Source organism: Sceloporus occidentalis, unplaced genomic scaffold (genome assembly GCF_023333645.1).
Source record: "Sceloporus occidentalis isolate IW3139 unplaced genomic scaffold, rSceOcc1.0.p SCAF_9, whole genome shotgun sequence".
NCBI lineage: Eukaryota > Metazoa > Chordata > Lepidosauria > Squamata > Phrynosomatidae > Sceloporus > Sceloporus occidentalis.
This window is the reverse complement of record NW_028316989.1, coordinates 32,170,394-32,194,282: the sequence shown is the minus strand read 5'-3', so window position 1 is coordinate 32,194,282 and position 23,889 is coordinate 32,170,394. Positions and strand designations below refer to the sequence as shown.

At 40.5% G+C, this 23,889-nt stretch overlaps 1 protein-coding gene across 3 annotated transcripts; it reads left to right on the top strand.

Moving 5' to 3' along the window:
- Positions 1-1,246: 1,246 nt before the first annotated feature.
- On the top strand, positions 1,247-23,381 carry LOC149307185 (neuronal acetylcholine receptor subunit alpha-5). Of its 3 annotated transcripts, none has more exons than XM_089538562.1 (6): positions 1,247-1,280; positions 16,588-16,739; positions 17,459-17,503; positions 18,057-18,166; positions 18,602-19,433; positions 21,490-23,381. In XM_089538562.1, the coding sequence occupies exons 3-6, from the start codon at positions 17,477-17,479 to the stop codon at positions 21,649-21,651; spliced, it is 1,131 nt and encodes a 376-aa protein (XP_089394688.1). In that variant the 5' UTR covers positions 1,247-1,280; positions 16,588-16,739; positions 17,459-17,476; the 3' UTR covers positions 21,652-23,381. The 3 variants fall into 3 exon arrangements, with proteins under 3 accessions (XP_089394688.1, XP_089394687.1, XP_089394686.1); XM_089538561.1 differs by lacking the exon at positions 1,247-1,280 and adding an exon at positions 6,497-6,658 and having other exon boundaries at positions 18,602-19,424; XM_089538560.1 differs by lacking the exon at positions 1,247-1,280 and adding an exon at positions 6,497-6,658.
- Positions 23,382-23,889: the final 508 nt, after the last annotated feature.

Below are 23,889 nucleotides of genomic sequence, written 5' to 3'. Positions count from 1 at the left end.
TAACATTGGACCAATTTTCTAATTACTCTAAAATTATTTTCCAAAACATGCAATCTTATCTCATATATGTCTCTTTAAAAGTAAATTGTTTTAGTCCAATTAAACTTTCTCCCCGATAAGTGTGTATAGTGTTTCAACTCTGATTATCCATAAAAACTTCCTTTTCATCTTTTTTTCTTTCATGTTTTAATTGCCCCAGTGATTTTTAAGTCTTCCTCCTTCCTGGAACAGTTTTATCAAATGGATCCTTATTTGCAGACTTTAATGGACAATTTCAAGTTTCTTGCACTTAATCTGTTTAAAAGGTCACAGAATTCTCTGGTGGTTGGGAAATGAGATTTTACTGGAACAGAGGAATAGCTGTTTTGATTCAGCTGTAATTTTGTCTTACACAAAACAGCCAACCGCCCTTAGGAATGAACTGATCAAATTAAAATTATAGCTGATAATTTCTTATGTCGAGTTTGTGCGAAACCCTGAACCTTTAAAGCTAACAGCTGTGTTCCTTCTGACTTTAAAAGGCTCGGGATTTTCAGGATATTTATATCTATGTAAAAAGAATGCGGTGAACATTAAAAAAAACAGTGACCCAATTATTTGAACATCAGTGCTGAAAATATTATAGCTGAGCTAGACAGAGAAGAGAAGAAGGGTATAGCTGTTGCCTTTGTGTTGTACTTATTATTATTATCATTTATGTAGAACCATCCATCTACAGAGCATTTTATAAACAGAATAAGGCATAACCATTTCAATAATGTAAAATACAAAAATACCCTATTAAAATAAAATGCAAGAAAGAATGAACACATATACAAGCACAAGATGCAGAATAAGTCCCTGAATTGTTTGGTTCTTTGTGCTTGGTAAGAGGATGCTGTACAGACTAGATCAAGGAAGGAAATGGCTGGCCTTCCAGATGTTGGACTGCAGTTTCCATCATGCCTAGATAGCACACTGATTGGTGAAGGATGATGGAAATTTAAGTCCAGTAATATCTGGAGGACAACACATTCCCTATTGCTGTATTAGATGGACCCTATCTTTGAACTGAGCAAGAATATTTAGGAAATAGGCAACAGTGACATTTATAAATTAATATACAGTCCTGGCTGATTCATTGGCTGACCATCTATTTTATTTTAGAGAGAATTCGGCTGTAGGGGAAAAACTAAAAAATGTGTTTATGAAACAAGTTTGGTTAGCGTATCAGTACCTATGCGCCAGTACATTGAAGAAGAAGCTGCCTCAAGGTGACAAGAAGGTGACATGTCAAAAAGGTATTTTGGCTGAGCTTTATTGATTTCCTAAAAGACTTAGCTATGCGTGCCTCTGGTGTATTTCTATTTAGGACAACAGCGTTTGAACAGAACTGAGAGCATGAAAGGTGAGGGAAGAGATGTGAAGGTCTTTTCAAGCAAAGACAAGAACATTGTGAAGCATTCGCTAGGGGAGTAAGAAAGTGCATGTTTGTTTTATGTGCCTTCAACTTGTTTCTGACTTATGGCAACCCCATGGTAAACCTGTCATGGGGATTTTGTGGCACGTTTCTTCAGAGGGGGCTTGCCATTGCTATCCTCTGAGGCTGAGAGAGAGTGACTTGCCCAAAGTCACCCAGTGGGTTTCCATGTCTGAACAGGGATTTGAACCCTGGTCACCAGAGTCATTGTCCAATGCTCAAACCACTACACCACACTGTTCCTGCTGTTAGGAAGGATCGAATAAGGGGAATTTTAATTAGCTCAAATACGAGAGGTGTGTCCTAACAACGCACGCACAGGATCATGTCCCTATGTGTATACCAGAGGTTGCCTAGTCCACCCCCAAGAGAAAGAGACTCTGATACCAATGAGGTGCAATTAAACTAGAAACATTTATTAAAGCCACACAACAAAAGGGATCACACACACACACACACATACAATGCTATAGCAGGGGAGGGGTGAGTTTTGGAGAGTAAAGGAAGGAAGAGAGAGGCACCATTGGGAATATTTACTTTAGACGTCTTCTCCAAGGAACCGGGTGAGATGTAGGATAGATAGTGAGACACGGCTGCGGGAACGGGAAAGAATCACAGTGGCCGCAGTGGCTTAGGAGCTGAGTTCTGGCGGGCAAAGCTAACTTAGAGGCCTGGTGACAGTGAGCTTGGCTTCGCTCAAGTGATTTCAGCAGAGCAAGATGCTCTAGGAACTCAGGCTCGGAACTGGAAACTCGACAAGCGCACTGAGGGCTGAAAACTTAGACCTTATATAGGACTAAACATATCCTCAGGTGATGGCTGCCTGCGAAACAAAGGCTTTGATTACTTGGCTTTGTCTAAGCCAAAAGCTACACAATGGTTACACAATGCAAGAGGTCTGACACTTTTCAGGAGAGCAGCTACCTTGATGGCCGAGCCGTTAAGTTAACCACTGGCTCATTAAGAAGGAAGCCACATCTATTGTGTTCCTTGCAGAGGTCTCTGCGAATCTGGGTTAGCAACTCCCAAAACTTCCTCTGAAAGGTTTAAATCTACCTTTTTCTGAGACCATGCCTTGTCAGGGCAGCTGGCTACATGGTCTCCTCGCTCTTAGGTTAATGGCGGCTGGCTGTGGGGTCAGTCAGGAGTCATGGCTTCAGACCGCATGTCATCCAAAATTTTATATAAAACCATACTTGGTAACACTGCCACTGGTTATACTGAATCCATTTTTTGGTGTGACTTGGATCACATCTTGTGAATTCATAGGAGGCAGGCTGTGATGTGAACAAGGGAATATTATTAGTGTCAAACCCTGGTGATATCATAAAGCATTATACATAGAGCATTAGTCACTGTTGTACAGAGTCTGCCATTCAAAGGAAACATATCAAATCAACACATGAAGAAGACAAGATAGATCTTGTCACCCACATCTTTCAAGACAGCACTTTTGCCCTGAGATTCCTACTCAGTGACTTGACCAACGAAGATCCAAGTCATGAATTCTGGAAATCCTAGCGTGAGAACATTTGGATAGCAGCTAAATAAATAAATAAACTGCACAATGCACATTCTGAGTGAAGTGTGCATATAGAGCTTTGCTGCTGAGCGCCTTCAAGTCATTTCCAATTTATGGTGACCTTAAGGGGAACCTATCATGGGATTTTCTTGGCAAGATTTGTTCCGAGGAGGCTTGCCATTGCCTTCCCCTGAGGCTGAGAGAGTGTGACTTGCCCAAAGGTCACCTTGCATGGCTGAGCTGGGAATCGAACCCTGGTTTCCAGGGTCGTAGTCCATCACTTTAAACCACTATGCCAGGTAAATGTGAATTGGATAACCGACTTAGAATCAGCAAAAATGTTTTTACCTGTGTTTAGCAATTTGATTGTTCTGCCTGCAGACAGCTGCTTTTATATATAGTGTGATATACTGTATAATTAAACAGTCAATCCCCAGAACCATTGCCTTGCATAATTCAAAACTCTCAGTCTAGTCTTTAAAAGTAAAAATGAAGTGTGCATTTGTAAATCAGTAAATATGATGCAGGCAACAAACAATATAGAAGAAGCTGCTTGCGCAGTACTTTCCCCTCCATATATTCCAACTTGTGAGATTGATTAGAATGTTCTGTAATAAACCCCAGGCATTTCATATATTTGACATTGGAGAATAACGACAGTTGGCTTGAATTCAGGGGTCCCAGGTTATATATATATATGAACCCAAATACTATACTGCACACCTAGGTAATTTGCAAAGGTGCGCATGCATGCTTTCACCCTTTATTTTATCATTTTTAGCTAACTCAAGGAATTTGAAGTGTCAGGCTGATAAATATATTTTCTTCTTACATGACAAAAATATGTGTTATATTGCTGCCTGTCCAATACGTTCCGATATTTAGCTTTATTTGTGACACCAACATTTTTCTCCTGGTTAGATCACAAAGCAGACTTTTATAAGCCAAGTCTAAACTACGTGAAGGCTTAAGACTTGCTGGGGGAAAGTACTGAGGATCTCATGGTTGGGCAAAAAGACAAACAAATGGATGTTAGAACGGATCGAACCTGAAATTGCCTCGGAAGACAAAGATGATCAAATTGAGACTGTCTTTAGTAAAAGCGTTCCTATACTTTAAATCAAACATTGATCAGAACAGAGACTGGAGTCAAGAAGACTAGGAATGAGGAGGGCAGCCATGAAAGAACTAGGCAAGATCCTAAAGAGTAAAGATACACAACTGAGCACTAGAGAGCACAGTTCTGGACTTAACATCCCAAAATCTCATCAGTATCTGCTCTGTATGATCAGTAGATTAGCAGATTTCTCCTATTCTTTCTGGGCTTGTCTCTCATGATTCCTGTGGCTTTTTCTCTTCCTCTGTAATGTGCCCTGAAATGAACAGAGATAGAAGAGCGCATAGGGGTCAGCCAAAGATGTTTTGCTGTCTGAAGCAAATCACAAGATGGTGCACTTCCTCCCCTCCATTCCAGTCTGTAGAGAGATCTTGTAGCACCTTTGAGACTAACTGAAAGAAGTTGGCAGCATGAGCTTTCCTAGACTTCTGTTCCTGGCTTTCCACTCCACCAAAATGCATCTGAAGAAATAGACTGAAGTCTATGAAAGCTTATGCTGCCAACGTCTATCTTTCAGTTAGCCTCAAAGATGCTACAAGATCTCTCTCCATAGTATTGGTTTAGTTATCTTGACTTCAAAGGAGAAGGCTTGATTTGCTCTAGGACCCATCGCTTTGTCCTTTTAGCAGCCCACAGTATCTGTAGACCCTTTCTCCAGCACCATATTTCAAATGAGTTGATTTTCTTTCTATCGGCTTTCTATGTTGTCCAGATTTCAAAACTATGCACACATGTAGAACCTGGAAATATACAGTAATTCCAAATGTATTAGAAGGAGTAGACTAAAGTCTACGAAAGCTCCTGCTGCCAACTTCTTTCTCTCAGTTAGTTGCAAAGGTGCTACGAGATCTCTCTATGTACATTTGGACATTACATTACATAACGTCTTTCAGTTCGTGTCAAAGGTGCTACTAGATCTCTCTACATACTGATTCTAAAGACTAATGCGGCTATAGTTTTGAATCCCTCCATTCCAGGTTCTGGATTACTGCAAAGGAGTTGTCCAAGGTGCTAAACCTAATTTGGAGACAGGATTCAACACAATAGGCTACTATCAGAACCAGTGGATTCAGTTCCCAATATACAGACAAACAGTCTTAATGTGATGGAAAACAAAAGGACTTTATTGAAGACATCAGGACATATGTTACCACCAAAGTGTCTAGATCAGAACTAGAATCATAGCGTTGGAAGAGACCCCAAGGGCCATCCAGTCCAACCCCATTCTGCCATGCAGGAAATCTAAATGAAAGCATCCCCGACATGGAAGGAGACATTTTGTTAGCTTTGGCCCAGCTTTCTAATCTATTGAGGTCATCTTGAATTTTGATCCTGTTCTCTGGAGTATTAGCTACTCCTCCTAGTTTGGTGTCATCTGCAAATTTGATAAGTATGATGGCCCCAATTTTCCCGCTTCCCACCATAGTATTAAACTACTCAACTCAACTAGCTCCATCTACTCACTAATTGGTGGTCAAACATTTATTCCCAAGCAAAATCCTAATGGTTCTCATTATTATCCATTCCCCCTCCCCCCCAAAAAATACCATACCTTAGCTCTAACTGTCTACTGTAGTAAAAGTATTCCTCCGCATTCCCAAAGTTCCCTGGAAGAACATATAAATCCAAGACACTGCATAGTATTGCCCAGCCCTTGCCTGACTAGCACATGTCCAAACCCACCATACACTGTACCTATACTATGCAATCTCAGAATTTAAATATTATGCCATCCCACAATCCAAACACTATCCAGTCCCACAGTCCAAATACTATTCAGTCCCAAAATCCAAATACTATTCAAACCCACAATCCAAATACTACGCAATCTCAGAATCCAAATAGTGTGTCATCCCCAAATCTAAATACTATACAATCTCAGAACCCAGAATCCAAATACTATGCAATCTCAGAATTTAAATAATGTGCAATTTCAGACTCCAAATATCATGGAATCCCACAATCTACGCCACCCCACAATCCAAACCCTACACAAAAGAGCCATAGGTATCAGCATATAAGGTCCATCATGACAGCTGCTCCTTCCATGGCTAGCCTACAAAGTATAAAGAAGGCTAGGAGTGGGGAAGGGCTAGAAAAGATCCCAAAGAGCCAAGATGAGCAGCTGAGCACTAAAGTCAGAGTGGCACAAGCCATTGTCTTCCCCATATAAAGCAGGGATGCAGGAGCTGGACAGGGAAGGAAGACCAGTGTTGTGGATGGCCCCAAAAACACACACACACACTCACATGGCAGCAAGGGAAGGGGCGGGGCGAAGAGGGGCCCGCCCCTTTATATTGGCCCCTCCCCCTAGGGGCGTGGTCTACTCTCTAGCAGTAGAGCAGCAGCATTCGAAGGGGCTTCATTTGGAGAGGCGTCGCTGAAGGAGGAGGAAGGATGCTCTGCTTCCTCTGCCTGAGTCCTTCTCTGGATCCAGCAGCCATGGAAGGGAAGCAGCTGCGGGGCATCCCTGCTTTGCCTCCCTGGCTCCTCTGCCTCCTGCTTCTGCTGCCTTCCTCCTGCTCCTCCTTGGAGGGAAGGGGAGCCCCCAGGACTCTAGGTAACAGCAGATCCTCCATTGGGGGCTTTGTATGGAGAGGGAGGAGGCAGCAATGCTGGTGATGATAGTGATGCTCATGGTTAGGATTAACGTTGTTGTTCTCGTTGTTTCATTGTATCATCGCTGTTAATTTGATTGCCATTGCTGTTGCTGCTCCTGACTTTATTGCTGCTCCTGGGATGTCCCAATTGTGGAGGGAGGGAGCTTGTTTTCTGCTGCTCCAGAGAATAGGAGACAATGGAGCAATGCATGGAAGCTGCAGGGAAAGGGATTCCAGCTCAACATTAGGAGGGACTCCCTGACAGTCAGGGCTGTTCCACAGAGGAATGATTTTGGAAAGCGGTGGGGTCTCCTCCTTTGGAGGTTTTTAAACAGAAGCTGGAGGGCCATCTGTCAATGGGGATGCTTTGACGGAGAGTTCCTGCATGGCACCACAATTGAGAAGCTGGATTCTGTCCAGAGGAGGGTGGCCAAAATGGGGAAACCTTGCCCTGTGAGGAGAGACTCTGGGAACTGGGGATATTTAGCCTGGAGAAGAGAAGGCTAAGAGGTGATAGCCCTGTTTAAATATTTGAAGGGATGTCATATTGAGGAGGGAGCAAGCTTGTTTCCTGCTGCTCCAGAGAACAGGACCCAGAACAATGGATGTATGCTCCAGGAAAAGAGATTCCACTTGAACATTAGGAGGAACTTCCTGACAGTACTGCATCTATTCTTATTGCTGTTGCTGCTGCTACTAATTTCATTGCTGCTACTGCTATTACTGTTGCTGCCACTATTAATTTTTACTACTGTTGTTGCTGCTGCTGCTGCAACTGCTGTTTTATTACTGTTGCTGGTACTTCTATGACTATTTTATTATTATAATTATTATTATTGATTCCGCTACTACTATTATTAATTGCATGATTATTGTTGCTACTACTGCTGCTATTAATTATAATACTATTGTGGCTGCTACTATTTTATTACTGTTATTGCTACTATTAATTGCTTTACTATTATTGCTACTACTGCAACTACTGTTAATTTTATTACTATTGCTGCTTCTGCTACTACTATTTTATTGCTATTAATGTTGCTGCTACTACTGCTATTAATTACATTACTATTACTGCTGTTGCTACTACTATTTTATTGCTATTATTGCTGCTGCTACTGCTACTACTGTTAACTGCATTACCATTATTGCTACTACAGCTACTACTATTAACTTTATTACTATTGCTGCGGCTACTGCTATTATTAATTGCATTACTATTATTGCATTACTCCTACTACTGCTACTAGAATTTTATTACTATTGCTTCTACTACAGCTACTACTTTTTATTACTATTACTGGTACTACTGCTACTATTATTGCTGCTATAATTATTATTGTTTTATATATAATAATAGCAATCAAATTATTATCTCTGCCATTATTATTATTATTATTATTATTATGCCTTTTTTCCAATCATGGGACTCAAGGCGGCTTTACACTCTGTTGTAAAACAATAACCAGCTGCAACACTTTGGAGGAGCTGGATGGTGTTCATGCGAATGTGTTTTAAAATGAAAACTTGGGGTTTTTTGCATTTCGTTATGGAAGGTAACTCTCTTGCTCTTTCTCTCTCTCATAATAATGTGTGTATATAAATACATTATATATAATCTATACTATAAATACACACACACATATATATAGATCTCTCTCTATATATATATGTATGTATGTACATATGTATGTATATATGAAGAGCAACATATATATCTGTGTGTCACACATACATACATACAAACACAGTTGAATCTTAGATTTCCTGCCCAGGTAAGGTAACCTCTCCCCCATCTGAAATACATTGTTGTTGTTGTTGTTGTTGTGTGTCTTCAAGTTGTTTCCAACTTATGGCGATCCTAAGGTGAAACTGTCATGGGGTTTTCTTGGCAAGGTTTGTTCAGAGGAGGTTTGCTATTGCCTTCCCCTGGGGCTGAGAGAGTGTGACTTATTGCCCAGGGTCACCCAGTGGGTTTCCATGACCAAGCAGAGCATCAAACTCTGGTCTCCAGAGTCATAGTTCAAGACTTAAACCTCTACACCACATTGGCTCTCATGACTATAATTATATATGCAAAGAACATCACACACACACACATATATGTGTGTGTGTGTGTGTGCGCACACCTTGCTCTTCATGAGCTGTACTTATTTAGAGGAGCAGTATAGCAATTTGAATTTCTCTCAGAGCAAAGGTGGGACACAGATTAATACTGCTTTAGCAGCCCACAAACGTTGTCTTGCTTGTAGAGGGTTAGGTCCAGGCTTTCCCGTCCTCCACGGAACTCAGAGGGGTTTATAGAATCATAGAGTTGGAAGAGACCACAAGGGCCATCCAGTCCAACCCCATTCTGCCATGCAGGAACTCACAATCAAAGCATCCCCATTGACAGATGGCCATCCAGCCTCTGCTTAAAGACCTCCAAGGAAGGAGACTCCACTACACTCCGAGGAAGGAGTGTGTTCCACTGTCGAACTGCCCTTACTGTCATTAAGTTCCTCCTAATGTTGAGGCGGAATCTCTTTTCCTGGAGCTTGCATCCATTGCTCTGGATCCTGTTCTCTGGAGCAGCAGAAAACAAGCTTGCTCCCTCCTCAATATGACATCCCTTCAAGTATTTAAACAGGGCTATCATATCACCTCTTAACCGTCTCTTCTCCATGCTAAACATCCCCAGCAACCTGAGTCTTTCCTCATAGGGCATGGTTTCCAGACCCTTCACCATTTTAGTCACCCTCCTTTGGATACGCTCAGTCTCCATCTCAGCTGCTGTCCAGTCGGTTGAATAACAGTCAGTACCCATTTGCAGAGTGCATGGTATTTGAAAATAAATATTGTAGATAGCTAGGGAACGCCCGTAAAGACATGGGAATGCCAACCCATCTGCTAGTCAGGACAGAACATGGAGAAACAGAATGGTTCCCAATTGGCAAAGGAGTCAGACAAGGCTGCATCCTATCACCCGACTTGTTCAACGTATGTTGAAAACGTATTGTAAGTATAGCCAGCATGGACACAGAAGGAGGAGAGTGAAAATAGGAGGAAGGAATATCAACAATCTGAGATACGCAGATGACACCATAGTACTAGCAAAAAACCTCAAAGACCTGGAAGAACTACTATGGAAGATCAAGGAATAAAGTGCAAAGGCAGGCCTGTTGTTGAACATAAAGAAAACCAAAATAATGACCACGGAGCACTTATGCAAATTTGAATTGGACAACAAAGAAATAGAAATAGTCAAAGAATTCTCATACCTGGGATCAATCGTTGATAGAAATGGAGACTGCAGCCAGGAAATCAGAAGAAGATTAAGAATGGGAAGGGCAGTTATGGAAGAACTAGAGAAGATCCTAAAATGCAAGGGTATACAATTGAGCACAACAGTTGTACAAGCCATTGTATTCCCTATTGCCGTGTGTGGATGTGAAAGGTGGACAGTTAAGAAGGAGGATAGGAGGAAAATCAGTTCATTCAAAATGTGATGCTGGAGAAGAGTGCTAAGGATCCCATGGATGGCCAAAAAGACCAACACATGGGTCCTGGAACAGATCAAGCCAGAAATCTCTCTGGAAGGTAAGATGACAAAATGCAGGTTGTTGTACTTTGGACACATCATGAGAAGGCATGAATCACTGAAAAAAAACAATAATGCTAGGAAAGGTGGAAGGAAGTAGAAAGAGAGGTACGTGCAAGATGGATGGACTCTGTTAAAGAGATCACAAGTATGAGTTTTCAGGAGTTGAGCAGAGCAATGGAGGACAGGGGGACATCTTGGAGATGCCTCATCCATGGGGTCACCATGGGTCCAGATCAACTCGAGGGCAGTTAACAACAAAGGGATGGAATGCACTGTCCTTTCACAGCCTTGTTCTTGCTGCTTGTGGGAGGGATACTTAAATATAGAGCAAGAGGAATGGGTGGTTCACCAATCCTTCCTATAGAATTGCCGAGTTAGATAAGACCACAAGGGCCACCCAGGCCAGCCCTCTTGCCATGCAGCAACTCACAATCCAATAGCCTTTTATTTTTCAACATAATGCAGTCCTTGTTTGTCTGTTGGTGGGAAGGAAGCCTCATTGGGTTTCCGTGGGGCCAACATCACACACACACACACACACGTTAAAAGTGTAGCCCTATGAAGCTCATTCGGTGACCTGGGTCAAGTCACACTCTCTCAGCCTCAGAGGAGGGCAATGACAAACCTCCTCTGAGCAAATCTTGCCAAGAAAACCCCAGGATAGGGTCGCCTTAAGTCGGAAACGACCTGAAGACACACAACACATGCACACGTTTACTAAAGAGTTTAGTCAAGCTCATTCCCAGATAAGTGGGTGCAGAATTGCAACTTTTAGGCACAGGAGGATTGTAGTGTTTATAAGGCTTGGAAGCGTGACCCAAAATGCAGTGGTTTGTGTTGGGAGAAGAGTATGCAGGTAAGCAGGCAATGCAATGTCTCTTTTCTAAGGGTACCAAAAAGGGAGGGAGGATTTAGTAGCCTCCTCCTCCTTTTATTTTAAGATAAACTGATTTATTTCAGCAGGAGCTTTCCACAGATTTCAATTCACTTCTTCACATAGCATTGCTCATAAGGTTGGAGCCTGAGATGCTGACCTGGCACGTTTGTACTGCATGCTTACTTGAGATGTAAGAGATACTGAACAGATTGAAAGTAAAAAATGCACTGGCTAGGACTTTGGTTTCCGTCTGGAAGGAAAAATTGCAATTTTATTTTGAATACAGGAGTCTAGCCTCCACCGCTTCACACCATTATTACTGTATATTGTAAAGACAATGTATTCTCTCAATGGCTTAAAATTTTTTTTTGATCCATCTTCATCCTCCAGTTTCCAAATAGAGCTGATCCTACATTTTCTGCTGCTCTGCAAAGAGTTCATCCCCACTCCATTATTGTTTTCTAGGCTAACCCTGGTGCAGTGAGCTGCATATATAAGAACCACAACTGCCAAGGGATGTAGTGCTAGGTTTCAGGCTTTATGAAACAAGTATCCCTTTCCCTTCCCACCTTGTGGTTGCGAATCCTCTCAGGATTTAAATGCATCATGGCACAGAGCTGGTTTCTGGGCCTGCGGTGTAGATGTTGGCTTGCATTGGGGAGTGATTTCGAATGGTTTAAATCCGATTCGAAGGACAGTCGAGAGTTTTGAACACGAGTATTGCAATGGGGATGGGGTGGGAGGGATATAAAACCAAAGCCGAGATTACCAGAAAGTCTTTAAACCTTTTGTATATTAAAATAAATAGAATGAAAAATGGTTTTATCAGTCCCAGATTAAAGAGACTTTCAGGAAGAACACTTGAGGATCCTGTGATAAGAACTTACTTTTCTTCTGGATAAATTCATCCTTAACCCTTTTTATTCACACACTGTTTCCCACGCTTGATATATATTTATGTTCCTTTCTTTTATCTTGTACTATTTCTTTTTATCTTATTAAATATAAAGTCACACAATTTGGTTGTACACACACACACACACACACAATTTCACAATTCATTCGAATTGTTGCATCTGTAGGATTTCTTTCCCTGTTTGTGTGCACGCATTTTTTAAAATGAATAAGTTATATATAGGTAGTATTCTGATGCTGTTTCCTACATAATTACTGAGAGTGAGGAAATCTACTTTTTAAAATTCTGTTATGGTTCATAATTCTTGGCATGATGTGTTCAGAGGGGTGTTGTCTTTTATCTCCTATGAGGCCGAGAGAGTGTGACTTGCCCAAAGTCACCCAGTGAATTTCCATGGAAACCAGTTACTTGATAAGGATCAAACTCCTTTTGGGTCATGAACTGTCTGGATCATGATTTCTCAGCCTTGGTACCCCCCTGGAAAAATAGTTAAAATACAACTTATCTCACAATATATTTAGGCTGCAGTCTGGAGACCAAGCCCAGTTGAGCTTGGTAGGATTTAGGCTGTGTCTGCACTCCAGAAATAACCCAGCTTGACACTACATTCTATGACCTAATGCTATGGCATTCTAGGAATTGTCATTTTGGGAGACATTTAGCCTTCTGTGTTGGAGACCTCTAGTGCCCTGCCATACTGCAGTTCCCAGAATTCCATAGTATGGAACCATGGCAGTTAAAGTGGTGTCATCCTGGATTATTTCTCCAGTGTGGATGCAACCTTAATTCCAAATAAATATGCGTAAGGTAGGGTGCTTCCCAGTTAAGATGTGGGGATGGGATGCAAAAAGGAGTGCTTATTAAAGTGCTCCAGAATCATTTCGTAGATTCATCTGGTATGAAATACAACATTCTGTTCTGCTTCAAAATCAGTTGATGTGTCTCCCCCTTCTTTTTATATATTTGTCCACAAGCAGGAATTTGGAAACCTTGCGGGAATAATGCTCTGCAGAAACAAATACTATTTCCTTCCGTGGTTTTCCTTTCCTTTGATTACCTTATGGGTGCTTAAGATAAGGCAATTCTTTTTCCAGAAGTCTGCAGAGAAATGAGGGAGGGATGGTTATATAACACCAGACTCTCCAGAAGTGAAAAAAGCTTATGTGGATGTGTTGGCAGTTGTCATTGTGAAAGTCAGTATTCTGCTTTTGCTGGGGAGCAGGATAGCTTGAAGGTCTTGTTTTGTGCCACTGGTTCTGGAATCTAGTTATTATAGCATTGCACAGTGCAGCTATAAACTCAGTGCACCTGCACACAGTCCCTGCAGCATCATTTGCTCGGTCTGTCGCTTGCTGGGAGCCTGGAAGCTGTGTGCAATTTTTATTATCATAAATTATCAGTTTGAATCCCTGCCCATGAGAACCAGTGTGCTGCAGCGCTTTGAGTGTAGGACTTGGACACTGGGAGACCAGGGTTGAATCCCTGCTCAGCCATGGGTGCCTTAGGCAAGTCACACTCTCTCGCTTCAGAAGAAGGCAAAGGCAAACCTTCCCCAAACAAATTCTAATACGTATTCCTTAGGGTTGCTCTAAGTCAGAGATGACCTGAAGACACACAATAATTCCTATCCATAAATGCATAGAATAAATAAACTGCATATGAATATAATATTAATATAGAATCACAGAGCTAGAAGAGACCTCAAGGACCATCCAGTCCAATCCCTTGCCATGCAGGAATACACAATCAATGCACCCCTGACAGATATGTGTTATAACTATCTTTACCTTCCACAATTCCTATTTTTAAAAACTCCTTTGTTCTCCCTTCTGGGTCTTTTTCATTCTTTCACAAGCAACTTTTTATCGTGCCCTTTCTCCTGTCATCAGCTGATTCTGGTTTTGGGATACGGTATTTAAAATCCAACCATTTTCTCCATTTTGGGAGAAAGGTGGGCTGTAAGTGCAGTCGGTCAATCAATAAATTTGGCATTAATAAATTTAAATTGTAGGACCTTAAGGATATACACGCTTGGACCCAAGTCTTATGACTATAGCAGGACTCATTTCTCAGTCATCACGTATAGGATCCGTCTGTTTACTGAGCATGATTTCTTCTCCTTTTAACAGATGGCTGGTGAAATCCACAGGGGGACCCTCTTAAACCTGGCACACAAGAAGTGAGCTGTCTGGAGCGTTATTGTTATTGCCAGTGACTTTGCCAGACAGCTCAGGAGGCCACCGCTTGAGTAATGACACTTGCGTACGCTGATGTCTACAAAATGTCAAACACTTTCCAAATAATTCAGAAGGGATCGTTTCTGTGCTCCGTTAAGCCCTTAATCTGAGGATGCCAGCGCACAGAAGGGAAGGAGTACTGTAACAGGCAGGCTATATATTTGCTGAATTGCTTTCCTTAAATGGCCTGGAACTGCTTGCATTTCCCAGTGGTTCATGGTTAAGCTTGCAAAATGCACTGGACAGATATATTTTTTTGCTGATAGGCGGCTGGTGTTTACATAAACATTCCGGTTTTTTAGCTCCTTGAACACCACGATGATAAATATTGCATGAGGAACCAAATTTATATTGTGTCAGCAGCATCCCCACCTTTTTGTATGCCTCTCCTTTTAGCATTCTCAGGTAGCACTGCAGTCGGTGTGACTTAGCAGTTTAGCTCAGCTGTTAGTAAATGCAGAATTACATGTTAGTAAATGCAGAATTGGTGCTGTTTTGACTCATATCTGTGGCTGCAGATGTAATCCAAAATGCAAATCTGGAGTTGAAGTGTATGGCATGAAGCACTTAAAGCAACCATGGTAGCTTATATATCAGTTATCAGATGACCAACATTTTGCCACTTGAAACTTACCCCTTTCTACCTAGTGGGACGAGATGTTCCCTCAAGTAAACCAGGCCCAAGCTGTATAAGGCTTTTTATATTCTCTCTCTTGCTTATGAAGTCTGCACAAACAGCCTTGCCTACTAGGGAAGCAGAGTTTCTTTGTGGTCTCTGTGCCTCATGCGAATTGCCTTACACCTGTGTAGATCCATTAATGGAATATTCCAAAACTGAGTTGCTTTGGTGAGGGTCTTGTTGACTCCCCTCTCCCTCGTCTTCCTGCACCGGAGGGTGAGATATCAAAAGATGAAAACTGCAGGCTTTGCTGAGATTGAATGATGGGTCAAGACTAGGCAATGCCTCTGGTTTGTATATGCCATCTCATCACTTGTTTGTTTTAATATGCCATTCTGCCTTGAGTCTCATCTGTGGAAGAAAGGCAAGGTGTAACTCTATCTCAGAACTTTTCTATAGTAGAATAGCATCTTAAATACAATCCCTTTCATTTGGGTTGATGTTCACCTTATCTGCTGGTCAAGAAAGTATTTACATGTGTAGATCAGGCTGTAGCCCCTACTTTCATTCCTAGATGAGACACTGTCAGTTCACAAGAAATAATAACATCGTTGTGTGCCTTGAAGTCATTTCCAACTTATGGTGACCCTAAGGCCATGGGGTTTTTATGGCAAGTTTCTTCAGAGTGGTTTGCCATTGCCATCCTTTGAGGCTGACGAGAGAGTGAGACTTTCCTAAGGTCACCCAATTGGTTTCCATGGCTGAGCCAGGATTCGAACCGTGGTCTCCAGAGTCATAGTCCAATGCTCAAACCACTTCACCACTGTGACTATCAATAAGAAATAATATTGCCATATAAGTATACTGTACTCCCAATGGAGACATGTAGTGTTTATCCGGAGAAGTCTAAACAGCAGGGTGAACCTTGGATTTTGAAATATGCTTCATTAATGCTTGGCTGTTTTTCTCTTCATTTCTCCGCTGCCCTTTAGTCTCTCACTGCTCAGGTGGCTGAGTGCCCCCTTTATGCATCCTGGATATGTTCTGCTACTTAACCTGTCTCTTTCTATTACCTTTTTGCTCTCACATGCGCATTTCCACCCGAGCCATGCTAATTTGCTGGACTGAAAGGCTAAGCATAGCTGAATGTCATGGCAGGCAGCTATGTGCCAGGTTTTCTCCTTTGCTCCTGGAGGCAGCAATAGCTGCCAGTTGAACACCAGCCTATGCACCCCAGATGAAATTCTGGAATAAATATAGTGTATAGTGAACAAGTCTGCTAGGCTGAAGTTTGCACATATGGAAATGCCGAAAGAGGCAGAATGTAAAAGAATCCTGAGCATGACCTCAAGTGGGTTATCAGCCTATTTTATTTTGCTGGTATTAGGAGCCAAATCTGCAGAAGAGACCGGAAATTATTGATTTGTTTTCTCCCAATATACAAACAGGGTGGGAAAATGGTAGCTTTCTGTGGTGCTCAACTTTCTGCCTGTCCTCTTTCACTCTTGGCAAATGATGTGTGACTTGAGTAAGTGTAAGTACTTTCTAAGCCTCTTGGTTTCCTTTTTTTGCAGTGCCAGAAATATGAATGTGTAAAAGAGAATTTAACTACTGTGTTTTATAGGTAATGGGATCGCCCTGCTTGATTTTCATACAGGTACATCTGAACCGTCTTTTATTGCAAAGAGCGAAGACCGCTTGTTTAAACACTTATTTGAAGACTATGAAAGATGGGTTCGCCCGGTGGAACGCTTGAATGATACCATCAAAGTGAAATTTGGCCTTGCCATTTCCCAGTTGGTGGATGTGGTATGTTTAGATGTTTTGCTGCTATATTGCTACTTGGCACAATATAGTCAGTTGTCGGAGGCGCATGTTCTGGAGAGGGTCTTTCATGGAGGCTTTGTGAGGATTGTATGTATGCAAGGAGAAATGCATGCATAAGAAAAGTCTATTCTGTCATGGTTTCATCTAACATTAAGAATTTTTCCACACCATGATCTACAAATATTTAGTATAAATCACCTTCTACAGACAAGAGCCAGGGCCAGCATCACCCTCTGGCACTGATGTGTATTTAGCACAGCTTCAGAGTCACACCAATGATGCCTTCTGAGAGCTCTCCTTTTCTGGCACTTTTGAGCACAGAGCAGCTTAGAGAGATTACTGAATTTTCCTACAGTTCTCTCCAAAAACCCCCACAGGATTGCTCTTAGGTATTGTGAGAAATTAAAATGATAGCCCTTTCCTCGCCGGGAGTGCCCACCAAGGTTCATGGTGGAGCACCATTATAGCCGAAGGCCCACCAGATAATGCCATGCCGAGTCCCCTATGAAATCTGGAGCTTTTCCCTGTGATAGTTGTAGCATATATGCCATGCATTATCTACCGCTGATAATCTGTTATCTTAGCACAAGTTCCCTGAGATAGTTGTAGAAAGTATGCCATATATAATCAATCACTGTTGGGAGTTGTATAAAAGCTTATCAAATCATGTGTCATATATGTAACCATTATTTTTCCGCTAGGATGAGAAAAATCAACTAATGACGACAAATGTTTGGTTGAAGCAGGTAAGCGTAGTACATTATAAACAAAATGGCCATCACTTTCTATTATTCTGGGACATTGTTGAACTGTACCTTTTGATTAGATAAGGGAGGTGGATTGTTGAATGCAGACTCTTCATTTAATAGAGTACCCAGTTTGCTATGTTAAGGCTGCTATTCTATCTGCATTTACATGGATGTAAGTTCCACTTAACCTGATTGGGCTTACTTCAGAGTGCCTAAGTATATTACTGTGCTGTAATGGAAATAAATGATGTGGATTGTAGCTTGTGTATGAATTGAAGGGCAATATACACTGACAAAGCTGAAGAACTGCCTTTACATTACAGTTTTCATTAGCAGACACATCTTATATAATAGTGGGACTGCAAACATGATAATGGAAAGGATTCTTTGATCAAGTTACTTGATCTCTCTATAGACAGTAAATTAAAGTCTTTGCTGTGTTTAGTCATTTTAATAGAATGCTGTACATGTCACATCTTGCCTGCTATCCTAATTACTTCAAGTTAGCAGTTTTAAAATGAAGATGTTTGTTAAAACCATCTGTTTGTAGGAATGGGTTGACGTAAAGCTAAAGTGGGACCCTAAAGACTATGCTGGAATAACATCTATCCGTGTTCCATCTGATTCCATATGGATTCCAGACATTGTTTTGTATGACAAGTAAGTATTAAATGTTTTTCAATAGTTATTATCATTTTAAAAACTTACAAGAGATCATATAATTTCAGAATTTTTAGGATTAAGAGCAAATTACTCCCAAATTACACCCACCTAGCGGTTAAGGAATACTTACGTTGATTGTCAAGAGTTAATATCCATAGGGAGAGGCAGGATATAAATAAATATTTGTTGTTGTTGTTGTTGTTGTTGTTATTACTATCAACCAATTTTTCATTATTATTAATAATAATCTGGCTCTGAAAATATACTCATTTTAAAAACATTGTTCTACTAGAGAAAGTAAAAAGTGCATACATAACCTTAAAAGGTATCACAGTAGGCATCTGAAAATAAACTGCATTAAAAACTGTGTATGCTATTTGTGGAAAACAAGCTGCCACATATTTAGTAACTCTTCTCCGAATGTTTGTTCAGTGCAGATGGTCGTTTTGAAGGGACATCCACAAAAACAGTTGTGAAACATGACGGTACTATTGCTTGGACTCCACCAGCAAATTACAAAAGTTCCTGTACCATAGATGTTACTTATTTTCCGTTTGATCTCCAAAACTGCTCCATGAAATTTGGTTCCTGGACCTACGATGGCTCACAAGTCGATATAATTCTCGTGGATGAAGAAGTTGACAAAAGGGATTTCTTTGACAATGGCGAATGGGAAATAGTGGCTGCGACTGGCATCAGAGGGAACAGAACTGATGGATGCTGTTGGTATCCGTTTATTACGTACTCATTTATAATTAGACGGTTGCCTCTCTTTTATACGCTGTTCCTCATTATACCCTGCATTGGGTTGTCCTTTTTAACAGTCCTTGTCTTCTATCTTCCATCCTATGAAGGTGAGAAGATCTCTCTGTGCACATCGGTGCTGGTATCTTTAACTGTCTTTCTTCTTGTCATCGAAGAAATCATACCCTCCTCTTCTAAAGTTATACCTTTGATCGGCGAGTACTTGGTATTTACAATGATTTTTGTGACCTTGTCCATTGTAATAACTGTCTTTGCAATTAATGTTCACCATCGCTCTTCGTCGACGCACAGCGCGATGGCACCTTGGGTCCGCAAGATTTTTCTTCAGAAGCTTCCCAAACTGCTTTGCATGCGGAGCCACGTCGATAGATACTTTGCTCAGGAAGAGGAGACCAGCAGTACCAACGGGTCTGAGTCTTCTAGGAACACCTTGGAAGCGGCCTTAAACTCTATCCGCTATATCACAAGGCACATCGCCAAGGAGAATGAAGTACGTGAGGTGTGTGTATTAGTCGTGGTGTATTCAGCTGTTGGGAGAGGAGGTCTGGAACAGGAACATAGTAAAATCCATATCTGTTCCTTTTCAGAATGCTTTGGTTTTGCATGCCAAAATTGAGTCCTTGGCATCTCCAGGTATGACCAGAAAAACACTTGGAACTTGGCAACTGGCACCATTCGGTGTTAATGCTCTTGGGCTGGATGTACCAATAGTCTGACATGACATAAGGCATCTTCCTGCATTTATAAAACTACCATTTTCAGATACTTGGCTCTCTCATAGTAGTAGCGGTCTAACTTTATGTGAGACGTATCACAGTTGGGAGAGCGCTGTGCCCCAAAAAGATATGTTAACACCAACTGTACAAAGTGGGAACTACCAATATCTCTATAATTCCTGCTACGTTTCAGATACGCGGAGCACAGACTTACCGTATACACTCAACTATAAGCTGACCGTATGTATAAGTCGAGGGCAATTTTTGGGGTCAAAATGATGGATTTTGCTATGACCCATGGATAAGTCGAGGATAATATTTAGGGGCATACAGCAAAGGATCTAAAAGATGAAGCAAAGCAAAACAATGTCAAAGAACTTACAAAAATCCAGCAGACATAACTCTTTCTGCTTCCTCTTAAGGCTGGATGGATGAGAAAATAGAGGGAGTCAGTGCTTCACATATTATACTCTTGCTTTTCACTAGGGAATGGTTCCTTCTTTTAAATAAAAATTAAGATATAGTACTTACATTGACCCATGGATAAGTCGACCCAGGTTTTTTGGGTCCATTTTTTTACCTAAATTTCTAGACTTATACATGAGTATATACAGTACTTAGGACAACCTGGAGAGTCTAAGGGGATCTTTATTTATTTACAGATAGTCCAAGCAGACAACTTCTAGGCCAAAGAAACTTGAGCACCTCAACACAAGACCTTTTTTCTTTTTCTTTTTCTTTTTAAAAAATTGGTCCTTTTTAAAAAACCGAAGGGTGTTTTGCACACAGAGTATACTGTACCCCTTGCAGTAACAGTAGCCAGAAAGCACCAACCAGATTCAGTACCAAAGGCAATATTGAGAATAAGGTGCACACACAACCATTATGAGGATATGGATTTATTTACAAAACATCTAAAACAGGACAAAATAACAACTACATAGCTAAGCTAAATGTATGTTATACTGTATATACTCATGTATAAGTGTAGAAATTTAGGTTAAAAAATGACTCAAAAAACTGAGTTGACTTATCCACAGGTCAATGTAAGTACTGTATCTTACCTCTTATTTAAAAAGAGGAATCATACCCTGGTGAAAGGCAAGAGTATAATCTATCCTGGAAGCAACAACCCTCTCTATTCTCTTATCCATCCAGCAATAAGACTGAGCGCAAACATCGTGGCTGGAATTTTGTTCTTTGACATTGTTTTGGTTTGCTTCATCCTTTTGATCCTTTGCTATATACTCCTAGGTTTTACCCTCGACTTATCCACGGGTCATATCAAAATCCATAATTTTGCTCCCAAACTTGCCCTCAGCTTATACATAAGGTCGACTTATAGTGAAGTATATACGGTAAGTTTATCTCATTAGGCAAAATCCAGGGCCATAGAAGCAGAAGTATAACCAGAGTATGGAAGTACAAGGCAAGCTAAGCCAAAGTGTGATGCAAGCCATGTTATTGCTGTATTGTACAATATTGAATAAGCTGGAGTCTTGCGTCAGTGACATTATATTTTAGAATTTTGACATTTCTGCAGGGCTTAGCATATTTTCTAACAATAACAAAACAGCTGTAAAGCAAACAGTTTCTGTCTCTTGGAAATATATGAGCAACAATAGCTGAAAGACTTTCCTCTCGAACATATCCACTAAAACTTTACATTTGTGTTACTTAGTTTGGGGTTTTTGTCAGGTCTGTTTGTTAACACTTGTTCTTCTTTATAGAGATGTACATAATTCCGTCTGCTAGCTTTTTGCTTAGTCTGATGAATAGCTAAAAATCTGACCATGTTTAAGAAAAGATTCTGACCTTTCCCCCCTGTTCTTTCTTTAGGTTGTTGAGGACTGGAAGTTTATAGCGCAGGTGCTTGACCGCGTGTTCTTATGGACATTCCTCCTGGTTTCGATTATTGGATCATTGGCACTGTTTATTCCTGTGATTCATAAGTGGGCAAGCATAATAGTACCAGTCCATATTGGAAGCATTAATAAATAAATGTGTGGGCGGGAACGGAGTTAATCCTTTTAGGAATGTTATTTTTAAAGATGCATAGTAGTACCATTATCTGGCACCATTTTAGCATTGAATTATGAAATCTTTGAAGGGATAGACTTGGGAGGGGAAAGGGATAGACCTGGGAGGGGAAATCTATGCCTATGCTTCAGTATGAACATCTTAGGACTTCTACAAAACATTTTTCTAAGTGTTAGTTCGTCATTTTCCCATCACTGTTTCAGATTTCACCAGTATGCTATTGCTGCCTTGATCCAAAATCTACCTGCAAAACATATCTGGCTCAATATAGAGAGTAACCAGTTTCAAACTGTTTCATATATATTACCTTAGTGACTTTTTACTAGGATCCTATAAAACAGGAAGATTTGATGACTCTAAATAGTAGGTGAAGTGGAGAGAATAATGGCTTGCCTAATGCAACCAAGGGATCTTGTTGGTTTAAAAATGGAGACTGCCAAATTCTTAGGCCTTTCTTCTGAATCATGATGTGGCACCTCTGCTATTGACCCATGATGATTTACTTTTCAGGTATTTCTAATTACATTTCAGTTAGATTCCTCTGGAATCTGTTCTTCTGTCTGTTGTGTGTTGCCATGTAGCAAAACAGTCGGCCCTCCATATCCACTGGTTTTTTTATCCATGGATTCAACCATCCACAGCTTGAAAATATTTTTTAAAAAATCTAAATTCCCCAAAACAAGCCTTGATTTTGCCATTTCGTATAAGAGACACCATTTTACTACACCACTGCATTTAATGGGACTTGAGCATCCATGGATTTTGGTATCCACAGGGGGTCCTGGAACCAAACACTAGCGAATACCAAAGGTCTGCTGTACAACTCTGCCCTAAGGCAACATAAGGCAACACAATGTTCTGAGAAGCAAAATGAAATTGTATTGTGGCAGACTTCTAATATGAAATATCCTGTACATATAGTATATGATTCTGGTTCAGAAAAAAATGAGCTTGTGATCTGTAAATTCCTGGACTCTAGTTCAACAAAAGGCTCTGATTTTCTTCATTACATCTGTATGAAGCCTGGGATAATTTGAAGCTAGATGCTTTCGTCTTCCATTAATAAAGGCCCTTAGTTATAGATTGAGAAATATTGAGCTAACTAACACATTATATTTTCCCTCTCAAACCTTATTTTTTGGAATAGAGATAATGACAGATCATGTATAATTGTTATCTGACAGCAATTTCTGTGACTGTGAGACACTTTTATTACAGATGTTGGTACTGACTCTGATACATTGGTTCACACTTTAGTTTCCAGTGTGCATGAATGCTCTCTGCAGCTTATTTGGAGAAAAGCAACTGCTGTAATACATGCCTTAAGTTAGCTTACTGACAAAAAGCAAATCCTGAAATGTTGAATGTCTCCAAACCTTTGACCACTATGGCAAAGTAATATATGATGTTAATCTTATTCAAATGCACTTTAAAGATATGGTACGTATGCTTTTGTCAGCTGTGGATGGTAGTAATTAAAAATGCATGTTTGTAGTTGATAAAGGATAGATCCGTGGTCATTGATGGTTTTTCTTGTGGGGAGATCAACATTTTTAAAATATCTGGGAAAATCCAGTTTTAACTTAAACATTTTTTAAAAATATTTTAAAGTTTACCGATGATACCAGTGCACTTTAGGGGTTATTAATCATCTTTGTTATTAATAATAATAAACCAAAACTTGAATTTGATATTTGTCTTTTATTTGTAAAATCTTTTGAAAAGTCTTATCTTTCTGCACACTTTATAGTTGTATAATGCATTTTTAACAAAGCAGTGAGTCAACTGGATCAATTGAATATTTTTATTTTACTGTACTGGTTATCATTCTACACACTTGGCACCTTTTCGTCTGTCAATAATAGTGAATTTACTTTTGCAGTATGAAAAATATGATGCATTTTGTCCTTAGTGAGAGGGAGATTCTGTTTTCCTTCTTTATTTTGTTCACCATCTTTGAGATGGTAAACTCAGAGCTGCATCCAGCTTTTATATCTGACTGCATAATGCATTTATGTCATACTAGTCTTGTTTCTGTTTACTAAGCTGTCCCTGATATTTCCAGACTTATTATTTGCCTCTTGGCTGCTGCAATGCACCAAGTTGGTGAATAGTTCAGCAGAGTTTTGGAAGTATCCATCTCCCCATCACCAACTTTAACTTCCTTCTAATTCCTTCTCAAACTTACTTTCTCCTTGG